This window comes from Phoca vitulina, unplaced genomic scaffold (genome assembly GCF_004348235.1).
Source record: "Phoca vitulina isolate PV1807 unplaced genomic scaffold, GSC_HSeal_1.0 scaffold7, whole genome shotgun sequence".
Classification (NCBI taxonomy): Eukaryota; Metazoa; Chordata; class Mammalia; order Carnivora; family Phocidae; genus Phoca; species Phoca vitulina.
This window is the reverse complement of record NW_022589710.1, coordinates 56602901-56621984: the sequence shown is the minus strand read 5'-3', so window position 1 is coordinate 56621984 and position 19084 is coordinate 56602901. Positions and strand designations below refer to the sequence as shown.

General features: G+C 36.3%; 1 protein-coding gene across 7 annotated transcripts in view; it reads left to right on the top strand.

The window, feature by feature from the left end:
• GALC (galactosylceramidase) overlaps positions 1 to 19084 on the top strand; it is a 60521-nt gene that overhangs the window by 27826 nt on the left and 13611 nt on the right. For all 7 annotated transcript variants that reach the window (XR_004299590.1, XR_004299589.1, XR_004299588.1 and 4 more), the window contains 6 exons: positions 116 to 271; positions 2982 to 3106; positions 5032 to 5159; positions 15139 to 15228; positions 16271 to 16357; positions 18461 to 18611. Coding sequence is in view for 3 of the 7 variants with exons in the window: in XM_032405718.1 (XP_032261609.1) it covers positions 116 to 271; positions 2982 to 3106; positions 5032 to 5159; positions 15139 to 15228; positions 16271 to 16357; positions 18461 to 18611 (737 nt within the window). In the remaining 4 variants the exon portion in view is untranslated. The remainder of the gene's footprint in view (positions 1 to 115; positions 272 to 2981; positions 3107 to 5031; positions 5160 to 15138; positions 15229 to 16270; positions 16358 to 18460; positions 18612 to 19084) is intronic.

Below are 19084 nucleotides of genomic sequence, written 5' to 3'. Positions count from 1 at the left end.
AGCTGCCCATTGTTTTAAAATAGAAAACACTGGTGAAGACATGTTTTTATTCACTCAACAAATAGAAATAAGTGGCGTGTTCTGCCTTTTCCCATTTCCACCCTTTCTTTTCTAGAGCTCATTATCCTGGGACCCACGTAGTAAAGGATGCGAAGCTGACTAAGAAGAAGCTTTGGTCTTCTGAAGATTTTAGCACTGTAAATAGTGATGTGGGTGCAGGCTGCTTGGGCCGCATATTGAATCAGAATTATATCAATGGCTACATGACTGCGTAAGTTATTGAAAACCTTTAAAGGTTTTTATTTTGAAAAATTTCAGAAACACAATAAGAAAAAAGTACAATTGGCTTCCATATTCTCTCAGTCTAGATTCGATGACTGTAAACATTTTGCCTTATTAGCTTCATCTGTATCTACATCTACACCTAAGCTTATCTATTTTTTTATATTTGAATATCATCTGTATTGAATAAAGTCAGGCTTATTGAGATATAATTTATTTATAGTAAAATTTATGCAGTTCTGTGATTTTTGATAAGTTATGTATCCCTTTTAATGAACAGTTACAGATGTCATAATACTTCACCCCTAAATATTTTAGCATGTGTTCCCAAAACAAAGGATATTCTCCTACATGAGCTACTCAGGCGCCCCAGAACACAACTCTTTTTATTTCTCAGGGAAGCATTTCTTAAATGCTCTGAGAACCTTTAACTGTAATTAGATTCAAATTTGCTTTCTAAAACAATAATAAATAGAACAAAAGTAAGCCAGTACTTATTTTTGTGATATTAATGTGAGCTGATATATTCTTTTTATAGCCTTTGCTCTTTTTCTTTTCTTTTTAAAAGAAAAGATGCTTATCATGGAGAGTTTGGTTCTAGTAACTTAATTTGGTGTTAAGAGTAATGCATGCTCATGACAGAGAATTTAGTAACTGCATATAAGTACAAAGAAGGATACAAGATCACCCATATTTTTGCCATCTAGAGGTAACCATCCTTAAATATGTTGGTGTTATGTCCTCCCATTTATGTTTATATGTATAAAATTTTAATGTAGAGATAAGATCATACTATATAATGTTTAGTAAATAAGGTGCTTTTCACTTAACAAGGCATTATGAACTTCTTTCCATATTTAAGCATGCTTCTATTTCATAATTTTTAATGCTTATGTATATTCTGTTATGTAGAACATGGTTTCCCAAACTTGCCTTGTCTCAAGAAGCACCTGAGACAGTTGTTATACTGATTCCTAGATCTGCTGAATCATAATCTCTCCAGAAGACTTTGGAGACTCTGTTGGTGTCATCAGTACCCCAGCTGACTCTGATGCCCCACAAGTTTGGGAAGCAGTGATGTAGAAAATATACCTCATTGAATGTTCTTCTCTTCCAGAAATGGAAGTTGTTTCTATTTTAAGTTAACAGCTTTGTACACATTGAAGTGATCAGTTGTATACAGATATCTTTGTACACATCTATAATTATTTCCTTAGGGTATATTCTTAGAAGGGGAATAAATATCTGGGTCAGAGGTATATAGATTTTTTAAAAAAGATTTTATTTATTTATCTGACAGAGACAGAGAGGGAACACAAGCAGGGGGAGTGGGTGAGGGAGAAGCAGGCAGAGGTATATAGATTTTAAAGACTTTTGTGTATATAACAAAACGCTCGTCAGGTAGTTTTTGGTTTGTACATCAATCACTAGCCAGAGAAGATACTGTGCATCTTGTAATTCAGGGGTAAAATCATGGGAACTCTTAAAGTTTTCACTGGTAGTAAGGATTTTTGAAAGTTGGACCTATTATTTCTACTTTGTGTTGACAGAATTAGAAGGCTTTGATTTCCTAAGAAAGTCATTTTATGATGAGTGAGGACTTGGTAAGAAAAAATGAAATTCTGTGGGTAAGCTCTGGGTTTTTTATTGTTGTTATTTTTTTGTTGTTGTTTTGTTTTTTTTTAAACATTTTTATTTATTTTTTTAAGATTTTATTTATTTGTCAGAGAGAGAGAGAGAGCACAAGCAGAGGGAGCGTCAGGCAGAGGGAGAAGCAGGCTCCCTGCTGAGCAAGAGCCCAATGCGGGACCCGATCCCAGGACCCTGGGAGCATGACCTGAGCCGAAGGCAGACGCTTAACCGACTGAGCCATCTAGGCATCCCTGTTATTTTTTTGAGCTGTGAGAAACCCAGCAGTACCAGGGGCCAGAGCTTCCCTTTTCCCCTTGACCACAGAGTCACTATTTCAGGGTTCAGTACCAGCTGTAGAATTCTGAAAGAATGGGCCAAAATGCAGACCAGCAGCTGACCCACTAGTACTTGCAGATGAGACAGAATCATCGCAGTTTTAGACCCCAAACCTTGTTCTAGACACTTTACAGGCATTAGTACAGTGACTCCTCACAGCAATCACGTGAGCTAGGTACAGTTATTATCCTCGTTTTACAGATGAGGAAACTGAGGTGCAGAGAGGTTAAGTGGTGGAATCATGATTTGAACCCAGGCAGTCTGACTCTTAAAGAGTTCTCAATTGTAAAACTTTGCAGCAGCTCAGAGTCAAGTTCATAAAATTATGTCATGAAACTGGGACGTTAAGGCCAACTGTCAAAGGGAAAGCAGGTATGGATAAAGCCTTTATTTGTATTTGACTCATATCTGTGACATGTCTGGTACTGGTAGGGCATGATTCTTCTGGCTATACCACCGTTCAGCAAAAATTATATACCCCATATACATTTGTGTTTTTTAATTATGCAATTCACCATCAAAAATAACTAGATGGATCCAGCGCTGGAGTTTTCAAATGTGAATGAACTTAGGTGACTTATATTTTCTTGTTTTGGGTGGTCATTTTTTGGTCCTTCACATATATTTATATAAATTCTAATAAAGTTTTTTTTTTACTACAGTCTTCTAGACATTTACATTTTGATCACAAGCTGTTTTGGCATTTCTCTTTTATCAAACCAACCTTTTAGCACAATTGCTTGGAATTTGGTGGCTAGTTACTATGAACAGTTGCCTTATGGACGATGTGGATTGATGACTGCTCAGGAGCCATGGAGTGGGCACTATGTAGTAGAGTCTCCTATCTGGGTATCAGGTATGGTTCACATTCCATCTCTCATGCCTCAGATTTCTCTCTAGGAGAAAAAGCAGAAAACAGAAGGGATTACACAAATTTGTGTGTGTGTGTGTGTGTGTGTGTGCGCGCGCGTGCGCATGTATGTGCGTGTCATGTGTAAGTTCTAAGTTTGTGTCTCTGTTGTAAGCAGGATTTGCCATACTGTTGTGTAAGAGCCTTTTGGATTACTAGACTACTTTTTGTATTCCATTCTTGGTTATCCTAAGACCAGGCTCTTAGAAAAGGAAAGGAAAGGGAGGAGAGAGAAGGGAAAAGGATTATCATCTGGTGATGGAAACAAATACATGAAATAGTTGATAAATGTATAATTATAAATTATGATAATTGCTAATAAAATGATGTATTTGTAAAGATTTATTACAATTCAAGAGTATCTAAAGTCTTAAAACTAGTCTTGGAGACATTTTATTGTTTTATATTAGTATAGTTATGTTGATGAGAATAGAGTGCTAACAAAATCAAATGAATTATTAAATGAATAAGTAAATGTAAAAGCTATGTGAGATATTGTGGCTTTATACTGTTGAGTATTGTTACAGATAATTTTAAGAAAAATGGAAAATCATGACTGTCACACACATAAAAATGAACATATGTTAAAGATTTTATACTACTCGTGATAAGTGGGAACCAGGCAGATGAATCAATTCAAAGGAAAAGTCAAAACAGTATATGTTTATTTAGAATAAAAGAATTTGAGATAAATTGCAAATGGAGACAGGTTGGGTTTCCCATAGCATGGAAGATAGGAAATCAATTAAGTCCTTACCAGATAGGAGATAATTTACACATCCATCAGTTACCTATAATTTACAGAGTTTCAAAATAGTTTAAAGACAATCAAGAGGGCTGTAGGAACAAAATTTTTGTTACACCATCAGTTTTTGGTCACAAGGGACATTGAGATCATGCGGACAGTGGATGACACTGTACCACTTTTTCATGAATAATGTAACCATACTAAAAATAAATATAATTTAAACAGAATAAAAATCCTATTGTCAAATAATATTCAAGTTCTTTCTATAATTTTTGGTAAAAAATTAAACATTTATGATCATTTTGTTTTAACATCATAATTACAGTCTTTTAAAAAAATCCATTTCTTCAAAGGCAGGATGCTTTCCTAGGAAAATTCTGAATATGAAGTGAAGTTTTCATTTTAAACCTTTATTTTGGGGATTTTATTTTTTATTTGATGTGTTTTCCTCAGAGAGATTTGTAGTCATGATGTTAGTCATGAAATTATGACATTATTCTAAACTCTAAATGTACTTTCAAAAATATATTTGTATGTCCTCATTGGCTAACCACTTAAATGTTTTAATCATTGGTCCCGCGTTATCTAGGTCAACTACTCTTCTAATATTGTTGCTGTGTTTTGGGAGTAGGATGGGGACATGGAATATTGCTCTGTACATTTTCAGGGCCAGCTTTGGAGGTACCCAATAAACATATATTCTGCAAATAAAACTTGTTCGAAACCATAAAACTTAATTTTTGATATGCAATGTTAACTATTTTTTAGTCTTATTTTTTGCAGTTATATTAGGATGGGTTAAATAGAGAGGAGCAAAGGTTCAGAAGAGATAACTTTATCTTACTCTTGGGGAAAAAAAACCCTTTATACTCTTGAATTAATAGTGTGGTTCATTTATTTTTAGCAGTAATTCTAACTATAGTTATTCTTACTACAATTGTACCATTTAACTGAACTAATTATTCAAAAGTTGAAACACGAGGTTGGCAAGTATTTGCGTCTAAAATAGAAAACAGCTTGTTAGGTTCGATCAGACTCAAGCCAGTAGACAGCTTTATTTTTTAATTTTTTAAAGAAACCCTTCCATCACTATTTTATTGGATCTTTCTCTGCTTTTCTATAGCTCATACCACTCAGTTTACTCAACCAGGTTGGTATTACCTGAAGACAGTTGGTCACTTAGAGAAAGGAGGAAGCTACGTGGCTCTGACTGATGGCCTAGGTAACCTCACCATCATCGTTGAAACTATGGTAATTCTTTGTTGTTTTTTATGGAATTCACTGATTCTCTTAGTATTGGAAAAACAGTAGAAAACACAACTAAACACTTGCTTTTTAAAAAAACCCCAGCTTTACCAAAGTATAATTGACATAAACAACATGTAGGGGAGGAAGAAACTTCTTCCTGTACTTTATTAGATTCAGAGGCTGAGGCCCCACAAATTAAACTGACAAAAAATCCCAGATTCACAGGAGAAAATAAAAGTTTATTTGTGTAAGCAACATGTATACACGTGGGAGATACCCAGTGATGAGTAACTCTGAGGGGTGGTTAGAATTTGGGTTTATATACCTAGAGTAGTAAGTAATGGAGAAAGGGGAGAAGGGCACTTAATGGAAAATAAATGACTTTTTGGGAAGATAAGTGGATTTTCAGGAGAACAAACAGGAATGATTGTGACACTGTGTGTCTGTCCTGGAGAGTGGTCTTTCCCTCTCCTTCAGGGCTGTAATTTACAGCCCTCTGTAGAAGGGATTTGGGGTAGGTTTTATTCCCATTTTTCCATTCTGGGAGTACATCCATTCTAAAGAGTAGATCCATTTGTGGCAGTCTTATTTTCCAGAACTTGCTGCTCTGAGTAAGCTAAGGGAAACTCAGAGAAGACTTTTTCCTGGCATCTTTTGAATCTCAAATACCTTCAACTTTAAATAATCTTTATACCAAAGTAGCCTATTTTTTGGTGGCATATTCTGATCCCCTTCAAACACATACTTAAAGTGCACAATTTTACAACTTTTAATAGGTAAATCCTCAATAAACCATTGTCACAATCAAGATAGTGAATGTATCTATGAGCCCCCAAAAGAACACTCATGTCCCTTGTTAAATATTCCCTCTGTCCTACTCCTCCTCATATCCTGTGAGTTCCCTGATCATTATTTTTTGTCACTATAGATTAGTTTGCATTTTCTAGAGTTTTGTATCCATGGAATCAGTATGGAATCATAACAGTATGTACTGTTTTTTGTCTTGCTGCTTTCACTCAGGGTAATTATTCTGAGATTCATCCATGTTGTGATATACCTACTGCTAAGTTGTATTCCATTGTAAGGACATACCGTAGTTAGTTTATCTATGCACTTGTTGATGGATGTTTGGCTTGTTTCTACTTTCTGGCTGTTACATGTAAAGCTATGAACATTTGTGCACAGGTTTTATATGGGTATATATTTCTTTTCTCTTTGGTAAATACATAGAAATGGAATGGCTGGGTAATATGATATGCTTCTGTTTAGCTTTTTAGGAAGCTGCCAAACTGTTCTCCAAAGTGGTTGTGCTGTTTTAAATTTCCATCAGCAGCATAATTGGAGTTCCAGTTTTTCTTTATCATTATGAACACTTGCTGTGATCAGTTATAAAAATTTTAGCTCTTAGTATGTATGATATAGTACTTTATTTTGGTTTTAGTTTGCATTTCCCTAATGACTGATGATGTTGAGCTTTTCATGTGCTTGGGCTTCATGTATCTTCTTTGGTGAAGTGTGTGTTAAGTCTTTTGCCTATTTTTTGTTGGCTTTTTCTTATTGTTGGATTTTGAGAGTTCTTTACATATTACATATTCTGGGTCCAAGTCCTTTACAGATATGTGCTTTGTAAAGATAATTTCCCAGTCTGTAGCTTTTCATTTTGTTAACAGTGTCTTTGGAGGAGCAGGAGTTTTTAATTTTTATGAAGTCCAGTTTATTCATTTGTACTTTCATGGAACATGCTCTTGCTATGGTATCTAAGAAGTTTTTGCCTGTGGGTATCCATCTGTTCTAGCACCATTTGCTGGAAAGTCTATTTTTCCCATTGCATTGCCTTTGCACTTTTGTAGAAAATCAGTTATCCATGTATATGTAGGATTATTTCTGGACTCTATTCTGTTTCTTTGACCTATTTATGTATCTTTACACCAATACTATGATTACTGTGTGCATGTGTTTATAAAACAATTCCTAGAAATAGGTAGTGTTAGCCCTTCAAGTTTGTTCTTTTTCAAAGTTGTTTTGGCTCTTCTAGGTCACTTGTAGTTCCATGTAAATTTTAGAATCAGCTTGTCAGTTTCACCCCAAAAAAAGAGAAAAGCCTGCTCAGATTTTGATTGGGATTGCCTTGCATCTATAGATCAATTTAAGGAGAATTAATATTTGAACAACATCAAGTCTTCCAGCCCTTTAACAAGACATATCCTCAAATTTATTTAGGTTTTAATTTCTCTGAATAGTATTTTATAGTTTTCAGTGTATAGGTATTTCATATCTTTTACCAAATTTTGGCTAAGTATTTCACATTTTCAATTTTATTATAAATATTAGTTTTTAAATTTTTAATTCAAGTAGTACCTAGTACATAGTAATACAGTAGATTTTTGTATGAAGATCTTGTTTTCTGTAACATCACTAAACTCACTTATAGTTCCAGTAGCTTTTTTTGCGGATTCCATTGGATTTTCTTTGTAAATGATCGGCAAGTAGAAATAATTTTACATCCTCCTGACCAACAATTGTTATTGCCTGTGCCTTTGTTATAGCCATTTTGGAGGTGTGAAGTGGGATCTTATTTCAGTTTTGATTTGTATTTTCCTAGTGACTGAGGGTGTTGGGCATCCTTCATGTGTATATTGGCCATCTGGATTTCTTCTTTGGAGAAATGACCCTATAGACCCTTTGCCCATTTTTAAATTGAGATGTTTGTCTTTTTATTATTGAAATATAAGAGTTCTTCACATATTCTAGATAAAAGTTCCTTATCAGATATAGGACTTGTAGACATTTTCTCCCATTCTGTGGGTTGTTTTCCACTTCCTTTTTTATTTTTATTTTTATTTTTTTTAAGACTTTTATTTATTTTTTTGACAGAGAGAGACACAGCGAGAGAGGGAACACAAGCAGGGGGAGTGGGAGAGGGAGAAGCAGGCTTCCTGCTGAGCAGGGAGCCCGATGCGGGGCTCGATCCCAGGACCCTGGGATCATGACCTGAGCCGAAGGCAGACACTTAACGATTGAGCCACCCAGGCGCCCCTCCACTTCCTTTTTTAAAATTTAAACTTAACTTAAAAAAATTACAGTATAGTTGACGTACAATATTATATTAGTTGTTTTTCCCTTTTTAATGATGCCCTTTCAGGTACAAAAGTTTTAAATTTTGATGAAGTCGAATATATGTATTTTTCTGTGTGTTTTTGTGTCATATTTAAGAAATTATGCTTAATCCAAGGTCATGAAATTTATACCTATGCTTTCTTCTAAGAGTTCTATAGTTTTAGTTCTCACATTTAGGCCTTTGATCCATTTTATTTTTTTAATAGAGGGTTAGATATGTATCCAACTTCATCATTTACAGGTGGATATCATTTAATTGTTTCTGCACCATTTGTTGACTGTTCATTCCTTATTGAATTGTCTTGGCTCACTTGTTGAAAATCAATTGGCAATAAATGTGAGGGTTTTTTCTGGACTCTCAATTCTGTTGCATTGACCTATAGATCTATCCTTATGGGAGCATTATGCTGTCTTAGTTACTATAGCTCTATAATATGTTTTGAAGTTAGGAAGCATGAGTCCTCCAACTTTGTTAGTTTTCAACACTGTGTGGCTATTAGGGGTCCCTTGCATTTCCGTAGAAATTTTAGGATCAGTTTGTCAATTTCTGCAATGAGGCCAGTTTGGATTTTGACAGAGATTACATTTAATCTGTAGATCATTTGGGTAGTATTGCCATTATAACAATATCAAATTTTCCAGTGCGTGAGCACGGATACCTTTTCATATATTTACATTTTTACTTCTTTTAAAGGTGTTTATAGTTTGCAGGGTATAAGTCATGCACTTCTTTTTGTTACAGTTATTATTTCTGAGTATTATTTTGGTGTAACTGTAAGTGAATTGTGTTCTTAATATCATTTTCAGATTTTTCATTGCTAGTGTATAGAAATACAGTTGATTTTTACATATTGATCTTGTATCCCACAAGCTTTCTGTACTTCTTTCTTAGTTCTAATAGTTTTTTAATTGCTTCTTAGAGGATTTTCTATATACAAGATTATGTCATCTGCAAATAGAGATAGTTTGCTTCTTTCTTTTCAATCTAGATATCTTTCATTTTTTTCCTTAATTGTCCTTTAGTAATATTGAATAGAAATGGTGAGAATATACATTCTTATCCTGTACCTGATCTTAGGGGAAACACTTCCAGTCTTAAGTGTAATGTTAGTTGTGGTTTTTTGGTAAATATTTTTTATAAGGTTAAAGAACTTCCCTTCTATTCCTAGTTTGTGGAGTGCTTTTATTATGAAAGGGTATTGGATTTTATCAAATCCTTTCTGGATCTATTGAGGTGATCATGTGGTTTTTGTTTTTTATTTTATTGATATGGTGTATTACATTGACGGAATTTTGTCTGCTAAACTAGCTTTGCATTTCTGGGATAAATTCCACTTCATCATCATGTATAATATTCCTGTTTGTTGCTGGATTTGATTTGCTAGTATTTTGTTGAGGATTCTTGTGTCCAAATTCATAAGAAATACTGGTATGTAGTTTTCTTGTAATATCTTTGTTTTTTTTATATTTTATTTTATTTAAATTCAATTAGCCAACATATAGTACATCATTAGTTTTGATATAATGTTCAATGATTCATTAGTTGCATATAACACCCAGTGCTCATCACATCATGTGCCCATCACCAGTTACCAGTTACCCCATCCCCCCACCCACCTTCCTTTTTGCAACCCTCAGTTTGTTTCCCAGAGTCAAGAGTCTCTCAAGGTTTGTCTCCTTCTCTGATTTCTTCCCATTCAGTTTTCCCTCCCTTCCCCTATTGTCCTCTGCACTATTACTTATATTCCACATATGAGTGAAACCATATGATAATTGTCTTTCTCTGATTTCTCTGACTTATTTCACTCAATAAATAAATAAATAAATAAATAAATAAAATAAACTCATAAACTGAGTTGGGAAATGTTCCTTCCTCTCATGTTGTTTAAGATAAGTTGTGAAGGATTGGTATTAATTCTTTATTATGTGTGGTAGAATTCATCAGTGAAGCTATCTGATTTTGCAATTTTCCTGCAAGAAAGTTTTGGTTTACGGACTCAATCTCTTCTTATAGGTCTGTTCAGGTTTTATGTTACTTTTTGAGTCAGCTTTGGTAGTTTGTGTTTTTCAGAGAATTTGTCTCTTTTACTATGTTACCTAATTTGTTTGCATGTGTTTGTGATAGTATTCCCTTACATATTGCCTTTTAACTTCTGTAAGGTTGGTAGAAATGTTCCTCTTTCATTCCTGATTTTAGTAATTTGTCTTTCCTTTTTTTCTTGGTTAGAAAACCTAAAGGTTTGTCAATTTTGGTCATCTTTTCAAATAAACAACTTTTGTTGATTTTTCTCTGTTTTCTTCTTTATTTCAGTAATTTCCATTCTAATCTTTATTCCTTTCTGTTAACTTTGAGTTTAGTTTGCTCTTTAAAGATTGTAGGTAGAAGAAGTTTATTTTTTGAGATATTTCTTTCTTTAAATTTTTTATTTAAATTCAATTTAGTTAATATATAGTGTATTATTTGTTTCAGGAGTAGAATTTAGTGATTCATCTGTTGCATATAACACCCAGTGCTCATTACATCAAGTGCCCTCCTAGATGCCCATCACCCAGTTACCCCATCCCCCTCTCCCTCTGCCCCTCACTTCCCCTGCTTGTGCTGTCTGTCAAATAAATAAAATCTTAAAAAAAAAAGAAACATTATTCCTATATAGCTCTATTCTCTTTCCCCCTTTTTGTTGTTATTATATTTATCAAACCTCTATCTGTTGTAAGCCTAATGAGACCTGTTTTAATTACAGCTTAATACATAATTTTAAGTCTTTTAAAAAATTTGAGAGAATAAAGGAGAGAAATTATATATTTATAATATTTATGTTAATCTTACTTACCATTTTTGATTGTTTTTATTTATTCCTGTGGATTTGAGTTATTGTCTGGTGGCATTTCCTTATTCTAATAGTTTTTTCCTCACCTGGCTACTTTGTACTATTGTTGGCAGTTACAGCACATTTCTATATTTTGTAAGCCCAACAGTATGATTATATACGTAGTATTTTATGCAGTTGCTTTTAAAAATCAGTTTATGGGAAGAAAGAAGAAATAGGCATTTTTACTGTCTTTTATAATTACATAATTATCTTTGCCTATACTTTTTGTTTGTGGATTTGAATTACTGGGTGTGATCCTTTACTTTCAGCTTGAAATTCTTATTTTAATATTTTATGAAAGTTGTGTCTGGTATCAACACATTCGTTCAGTTTTTGTTTATGTGGAAATGTATTTTGCCTTCATTTTGTGAAAGATAATTTTGCTGGATATAGGATTCTTGATTGACAGTGGGTTTTTTTTTTTTTTTTGAGCATTTTGAATGTGTTACTTTTTGTTGTTTCTGATGATGAATCAACTTTTAATCTTACTGAAGGTCCTTTGTTTCTCTCTTAGTAACACCTCTGATTTAGGAACACAGGGTGATGGGTGGAGGTTGGGGACTCCAGTATTCTCAGTATTCCAAGGTGAACACATGAATGGGAGCTGGGCAGAGCAAGGGAGCCCTCAGCTCCCTTGCTGCTACTTAGCCTTGGACTCAAATATCTGAGGGGGTGGGTGGTGAGAAATGCTGAAATCCTGCTTCTCCCAGTAAACTACTGTAGCCTTCAACTGTGAGTTGGGAGGAGGGAGCCCTGTGTTTTTGGCTGCACCTACTTGGCATGCAGTTTCTTCTGCTTGGCTAAGAGAGACAGGGGATGGATAGATCGTGGTGTAAGTGCCACAGGCTCTTGCTCTTTTTACTGAGTTTTTGTACATTTTCTTGAATAAATGTTTATTTGTTGCATGGCCTTAGGATCATTGCCATTTTTTTAAAAGATTATATTTATTTATTTATTTGAGACAGAGAGAGAGGATGTTGGGGGAGGAACAGAGGGGTAGGGATAGGGATAGAGAAAGAATCTCAGGCAGACTCTGCGTCGAGCATGGAGCCCAGTGTGGGGACTTGATCTCAGGACCCTGAGATCACGACCTGAACCAAAACCAAGAGTTGGTTGCCTAACTGATTGAGCCACCAAGGCACCCTAGGTCAGTTCCATTTTTAAAAAATATTTTTCACCAGTTTTGAGGGGCACAGCTTCATGGAGCTCCTCACATCGTCATTCTGGAAGTACAACTCTGCTTTAGTTTTTTTAGATGTGGTTTCCTTTGAACATATTTAAATACCCGATTTAATGTCTTTTGTCTAGTAAGTCTAATATGTGGCAAGTAATGCCTGAGCTTTGTCAGACATGGTTTCTGTTGACTGCTTTTACTCCTGTGTATGGGCCACTCTCCTGTTTTTTTTTTTTTTTTGTTGTTGTTGTTGTTTGTTTTGTTTTGCAAATCTCATAATTATTTGTTGAAAACTAGACATATTACATAATGTATTGTGGCAGCTCTGGAGGTCAGATTTCTCCCGTCTAGCATTTGTGGTTGTTACTCTTTATTGTTGTCCTATTTATTTGCTTAGTGACTTTCTTGAACAAGTTCTGTACTTTGTCAGCTTTATTATATGTGGCCACTGAAGCCTCTGCTTCGTTACCTTAGTGGTCAGCTCACGACTGTACGGAGGTTTCCTTATGTTGGGAACTGGCAAGTCTCCTGGCCTTGGCCGATGGGCTGTGTGTGTGTGGGCTCCGTGTCAGTGCTCACGTAGGCAGGGCACAGCCTGGGAGTAGCTTACTTTATGTTTGAGCAAAGCTTCAAGGTCGACCTGAATTTCCCAGTACAGCCATCGGGCCTGTTTGGGTTATCCATATCTTCTTCAGTGAACTTTGGGTTTTTGTGTCTTTCTTTCTTTTTTTTTTTTTAGAGTGGGGTCGGCGGGAATGGGACAGAGGGAGAGGGAGAATCCCAGGCAGGTGCCACACCCGTGTGGAGCCTGATATGGGGCTCAGTCTCACAACCCTGAGATCATGACCTGAGCTGAAATCAAGAGTCAGATGCATAACTGATTGAGCCACCCAGGTGCCCCTGGTGTTTGTGTCTTTCAAGAATTTTTTCTGGGGGCGCCTGGGTGGCTCAGTCGTTAAGCGTCTGCCTTCGGCTCAGGTCAGGATCCCAGGGTCCTGGGATCGAGCCCCGCTTCGGGCTCCCTGCTCGGCGGGAAGCCTGCTTCTCCCTCTCCCACTCCCCCTGCTTGTGTTCCCTCTCTCACTGTGTCTCTCTCTGTCAAATAAATAAATAAAATCTTTAAAAAAAAAAAAAAAAAAAAAAAGAATTTTTTCTGTTTCATTAAAGTTTTTCCATTTCTGGACATAAAGTTATTGGTGTTATTCCCTATTATTCCACTAGTATCTCTATAATTTGTACTGATGTCACCTTTCTTTTTTTTTTTTTTTTAAAGATTTTATTTATTTATTTGAGAGAGAGAGAACACATGAGGGGGGGGAGGGTCAGAGGGAGAAGCAGACTCCCTGCTGAGCAGGGAGCCTGATGTGGGACTCGATCCTGGGACTCCAGGATCATGACCTGAGCCGAAGGCAGTCGCTTAACCAACTGAGCCACCCAGGCGCCCTGATGTCACCTTTCTTACTGTTGACAATGGCAAGTTGTGTTTTCTTTCTTCTATCCTGATTTCCTGATTAGTCTAGCTAGAAGTTTATCAATTTTATTGATCTTCTCAAAGAATCAGCTTGTGGTTTCTTGATTATTCTCTCATTTTTCTGAGTTTTGTTTAATTGATTTCTTCTTTGATCTTTATTGTTTTCATTCTGCTTACTTTGGTTTTAAATTTGCTCTTCTTGTCTTACTCTCTCCAGGTGGAAGCTGAAGTCTCACATCCTTCTTCTCTAATCGGTGTTCAGTGCTATAAATTTGCTCCTAAATACTGCTTTCGTGGCATCCCACAAATCGTACATTGTATTTTTATTTTGATACAACTCAAAATTCTTTCTCATTTCCCTTTTTATTTCTATTTTTTCTTTGAGCCATTGATTATTTAGAAACTTGTTATTTAGTTTCTAAATATTTTGGAATTTTTCTAGAGGTTTTTCTATTATTTATCTCTGATTTAATTATCTTGTGGTCAGAGGACATACATTGTGTGATTTGAATCTTTTTGAATGTATTGAAAGTTCTTTTATGGCTAAGAATATAGTGTTCCTTGGTGAATGTTGCTTGTGCACTTGAAAAGAATGTGCATCTGCTGTTGCTGGGTGAGGTGATCTCTAGATGTCAATCCAGGCAAGCTATGTGGTAGCATTGTGCAAATCGCCTCTATCCTTGTTGATTTTCTGTCCAGTTGTACATCATTTACTGAGGATGAAGTATTGGAATCTCTAACTACAATTGTAATTTTTTTAGTGTCCACGAAGCCTGGCCCAGAACCTTTTGCTTAAGTGCTCTGGGATCATTGTATCCCCTGAAGTAGGGATTATGTCTCATAATTCTTTTGATCCCAGTCAATAGTAGTGACTATTTAGTAAAAAATGATGTTGTCAATGTGAGAACTATTTGTTATATGTACTTACTGACTAGTTGAATATGAAGGTTATATTTAGATGAGATGCCTTTTCAGTGAAAACATACAAGCATTTGCATTTTATTTGATGTGTTTTACTTGGAAAAGAATTATAATATAAAAATTAATCTGTGTGCCACAAAATGACTCTGTAGTTTAGTCATGAATTCAGTTTAATTCAGTCAAAATGCTATTGAACTTTACTTTGACTAGGCAACCACAGTAGACTTTCAATGCAGGTTATATTAGGAAAAAGGTCTTTAAAAATTTGAAATAAACTCTTATTTGTCACCTAATATGTGCCATTTCTGTTGATCTTGGGGCATTAAATGTTTAATTTTCTTTTCCTAAGGCGGCTTGTATATCATTTGGGGATATATAGTTGGATATATATCTAAGTTGGATAACTTACATGATTTTTTTTTCTCCTAGAGCCATAAACATTCTAAGTGTATACGGCCGTTTCTGCCTTACTTCAATGTGTCACATCAGTTTGCTACCTTTGTTCTTAAAGGTTCTTTTGTAAGTAAATATGTGGGACTTTTATTTTGGTTTTCATTTGAGAAGTTATAGATTTTGTCACGGGCTAGCAGTTTATAAGTGGAGTCTTCTGTTAGGAGCTATTAAGTATTTGCGTATAAAGGGATACAGGCACTGGTGTCTTCTAAATGCTGACCGGTCTTAGTCAGACAGTACAGAGGCCACTAGGAGGCAAAACCGTGTGGCTAAAACTCCTGGGCTCGAAGAACACTTAACCAAAGTCAGTTTGTAACAAAGGTGTTCTTGTTGGTAGGAGAAGCATCAGATACGTAGTCTAGGGAACTTCCAAGCATTTATCTTTTCAGTACTCTGTACAGAAAAACCAACAACGTAAAAAGACACCAGATTCTTGCTGTTTCTACCTATTGTTAGTTTTGAACACAGAAAATCCAGTGCCTTTTCTGACTACTAATTTCTACTACTAATTTCTGACTACGGTGCCTTTTCTTTTTTCTTTTTTTTTCTTTTTATTTTTTTTAAAGATTTTATTTATCTATTTGACAGAGAGAGACACAGCGAGAGAGGGAACACAAGCAGGGGGGAGCAGGGGAGGGAGAAGCAGGTTTCCCGCAGAGCAGGGAGCCCGATGCGGGGCTCGATCCCAGGACCCTGGGATCATGACCTGAGCTGAAGGCAGACGCTTAACGACTGAGCCACCCAGGCGCCCCTACAGTGCCTTTTCTGATTACTAATTGCATAAAAATTGTTTTTTAATACTAGAAAATTCCTAAAATGTGTTTTACGCAGGTACAGTAGTGAGTATTTTTGAAGCAAAGGCACTAAAATCAGTCTTTTTAAACATTTGCCAAAAGTCTGTGGCATTTATAGGAAATAAAATATTTGCTTGAACAATATCTTCCTACTTTCAGAATGTTACTATTTAAGATTTGAGGTGGGTCTTTTGGCAAATAGGAATAGAGTGCACGTTATCAATGGTTCATTCTTGCTGGTACTAATTTTGGAAATCCTCAGAGGATATGATGAACCACTCAACTATGACTTTTTTTGTGTGTTTTCTCCTCAGAGTGAAATACCAGAGCTACAGGTGTGGTATACGAAGCTTGGAAAACCATCTACGAGATTTCTTTTTAAACAACTGGATTCTCTATGGGTAGTTTTAAAATAAATTCCTATATTTTGAGCATTGCAGATAGTAAAAAAGGACAGACATTTGATTAATGAATTAATAGTTTTTAATTTTGTAATTGATTTTATGACTGAAGTATAATAGAGCTAAAGTTGTCCCCAGCCGTTGTTTTTTTAAAATAGAAATCCTCCTCAAGGCATAATAGAAGTGTGTGTGTTTATAGGTGTGTTTGCTCTTAGCATTTAGTTTGTTGGCTTGCCCTTGCCCTTGGCTGCCCAAGTGAGAAAATCGAGTTTCATCTGAGACTGTCTTTCCCACCCACCCTATCTTTGTATACCCCCATTGGTCAAGTCCAGAGCATTCTATCACTGACGTGTTTCTCTTACACATTCCTTATTCTCCATTCCCACTGCTACTGCTTATTTCAGTTCCTTATTATCTCTCTCCTGGATTTTGGAAACTACTTCCTGTTTTTCCAGCCTCTAATGTGACTCTGTCTGGCCACCCATCACACTGCTACTAGTATGATGTGTCTAAAATGCACATCTGAGTTTTGTCAATCCATTGCTCAAAGTCCCTCAGTGATTTTTCCTGTGAATTCACATCCCTTAGCATAGCACACGACCCTCGTTACCACCTCGTGAGGTAAAAGACTGCTTTCATTTCTCGATGCATGTTCTTCTACTAATGTGGCCTGTCCTCACAGCTCAAACTTCTTGTCTTTTTCAGAGCATGGCATGCCACTTTACTCATCTCTGTGACTTTGCACTTGCTTCTTCCTTCCCCTAGAATGCCTTCTCTTCATCTCTTTGTTGTTCTTCAAGACTCAGCTCAGGTGCTGCTTCCTGTGAAGCTTTCCCCACCAGTCCTAGCTCATAGCCACCTAGGAATCGGTGCTTACCTAGTTAAGCATTTTCCCCACTACACTGGGCACCTTGAGGATTGGGGCCCTGCCTTCTTTAGCTTTTTACCCCAGGTCCCTGCTATCACTCTTAGCACATGGTCATTCCTCAGGAAACGTTTCAAAGAATGTGAATTGGTCCAAGTGAACACATTACTTCACCTAATTGACACAAATCTACTTTTCCTGGAAATTATTAATGTTCTGTGAATCAACTAGTCACTATCAGTGATTGAACACCATTTCTGTATTAAATTCTAAAAAAAGAGCAGTCTGCTTTTTGCACAACAAATTGCTAGAAATAGCACATTAAAATCAATTTTCCCCGTAAGGAATATATCATTTGGGGTATTACCTGAGCCAGAATATGGTGCTATGTATTTCATAGATCTGACCAATAATTTATTATTAAAGCAAAGGTATGGTATAAGCCCCTTGAATTCAAAGTAGAAAAAAAACTGCTCAAATTTCCTAAAATGGGCATACATCTAATGCCTACATTAATTATGCAGAGGATTCTAGTGTCTTCAGAGGTCTACATGTAGCATAGAACAGCTGTGATATAGGGAGTGTTTCTATAGGGAAGGTCATGCACTGAGCAAAGCACTTTATAAACAGTATGTTGTTTAATCCTTGCAACAGCCCTAGGAGGTATGTATTTTTTCCCCTCATTTTGTGGCGAAGTGGCTTAAAAAGATTAAGCTGCCAAAAGCATAAATGTGACATAAACCTAACTTGCTAATTGAAATATATATTGAACATGTCAGAAGTAGGACCTTTTTTTTCTTAATAGTAAAAGGTTTTCTGTGATTAACAGCTGAGTCATCAGTGAGATTTTATGGATTTTTCTCCCTTAGTAAAGTCCTAAAAAGTAAATAAGCAGGTCTCTTATTTATGTGTATTGAACATAAACAGGCTCTGAGGAGCTTACAGTGTAATGGCAAAGAATAGACAAATAGAAATTTTGGTGTCATCTAGTCCTCCTTCCCTCCACAGAGGGAAATTCTTTTAAAATCCTATCTACAAAGTATAATTTTATAAAGTCTTCTAAATAAGGAAGAAGAGCCCCAAGGCCTTGATTTTGGGTGTGGCCTTCATGAGTGGTTATGAAGTTTTAGCAGAAGTGAGTCTGGCTTTTCTTTAAGTTGATTTTTCAAGAAGTTGATTTTGCCCAGATGACATGCGCCAAAGCACCTGGCTTTGACCTCCGCATTTTCGTTCTCCAGCTTCTCGACAGCGGTGGCACCTTCACCCTGGAGCTGCAGGAGGACGAGCTCTTCACGCTCACCACTCTCACAGCCGGGGGCAAGGGCAGCTACCCGCTGCCTCCGAAGTCCCAGCCCTTCCCACGAATTTATAAAGATGATTTCGATGTTGGTAAGTTTTGTTTGTTTTTACTAAAACCTAGTGTGGTTTCCATTTCCAGCAGTAGTGGGTAGATTTCTACCTGTCAGATGGGTGTGTGATGGAACACCTGTAAAGTGGAGCTCTGAACGTCCACGTGGTAACTGAGACCTCATTTTGGTATTTCCTCAAGGAGACTCTCAGCTTGAGAGCCCTGTATTTTTCAGCGCCAGATAGAAGTCATTGTCAGAATGAAAGCTATTGGTTTTGGTGAAGCTTAAGGTTTGTGACCCTGCCACTGCCCTGTTACCCACATTCACGAAAGCCATTCCTGGTTTCCTCCATGAGCGTGGAGGTCAAGGTCCTTCACTTTCTGCAGGGCTAGTGGACTGTGTGCTGAGGGCAGTTATGCTCCCCTTGGGTGCTTCACCTCATTATCTGCCCGGGCATTTTATATTTGCACTCTCCTGGTTTTCTAGGAAGATCTGTCCTAAAGCTGTAGAAAA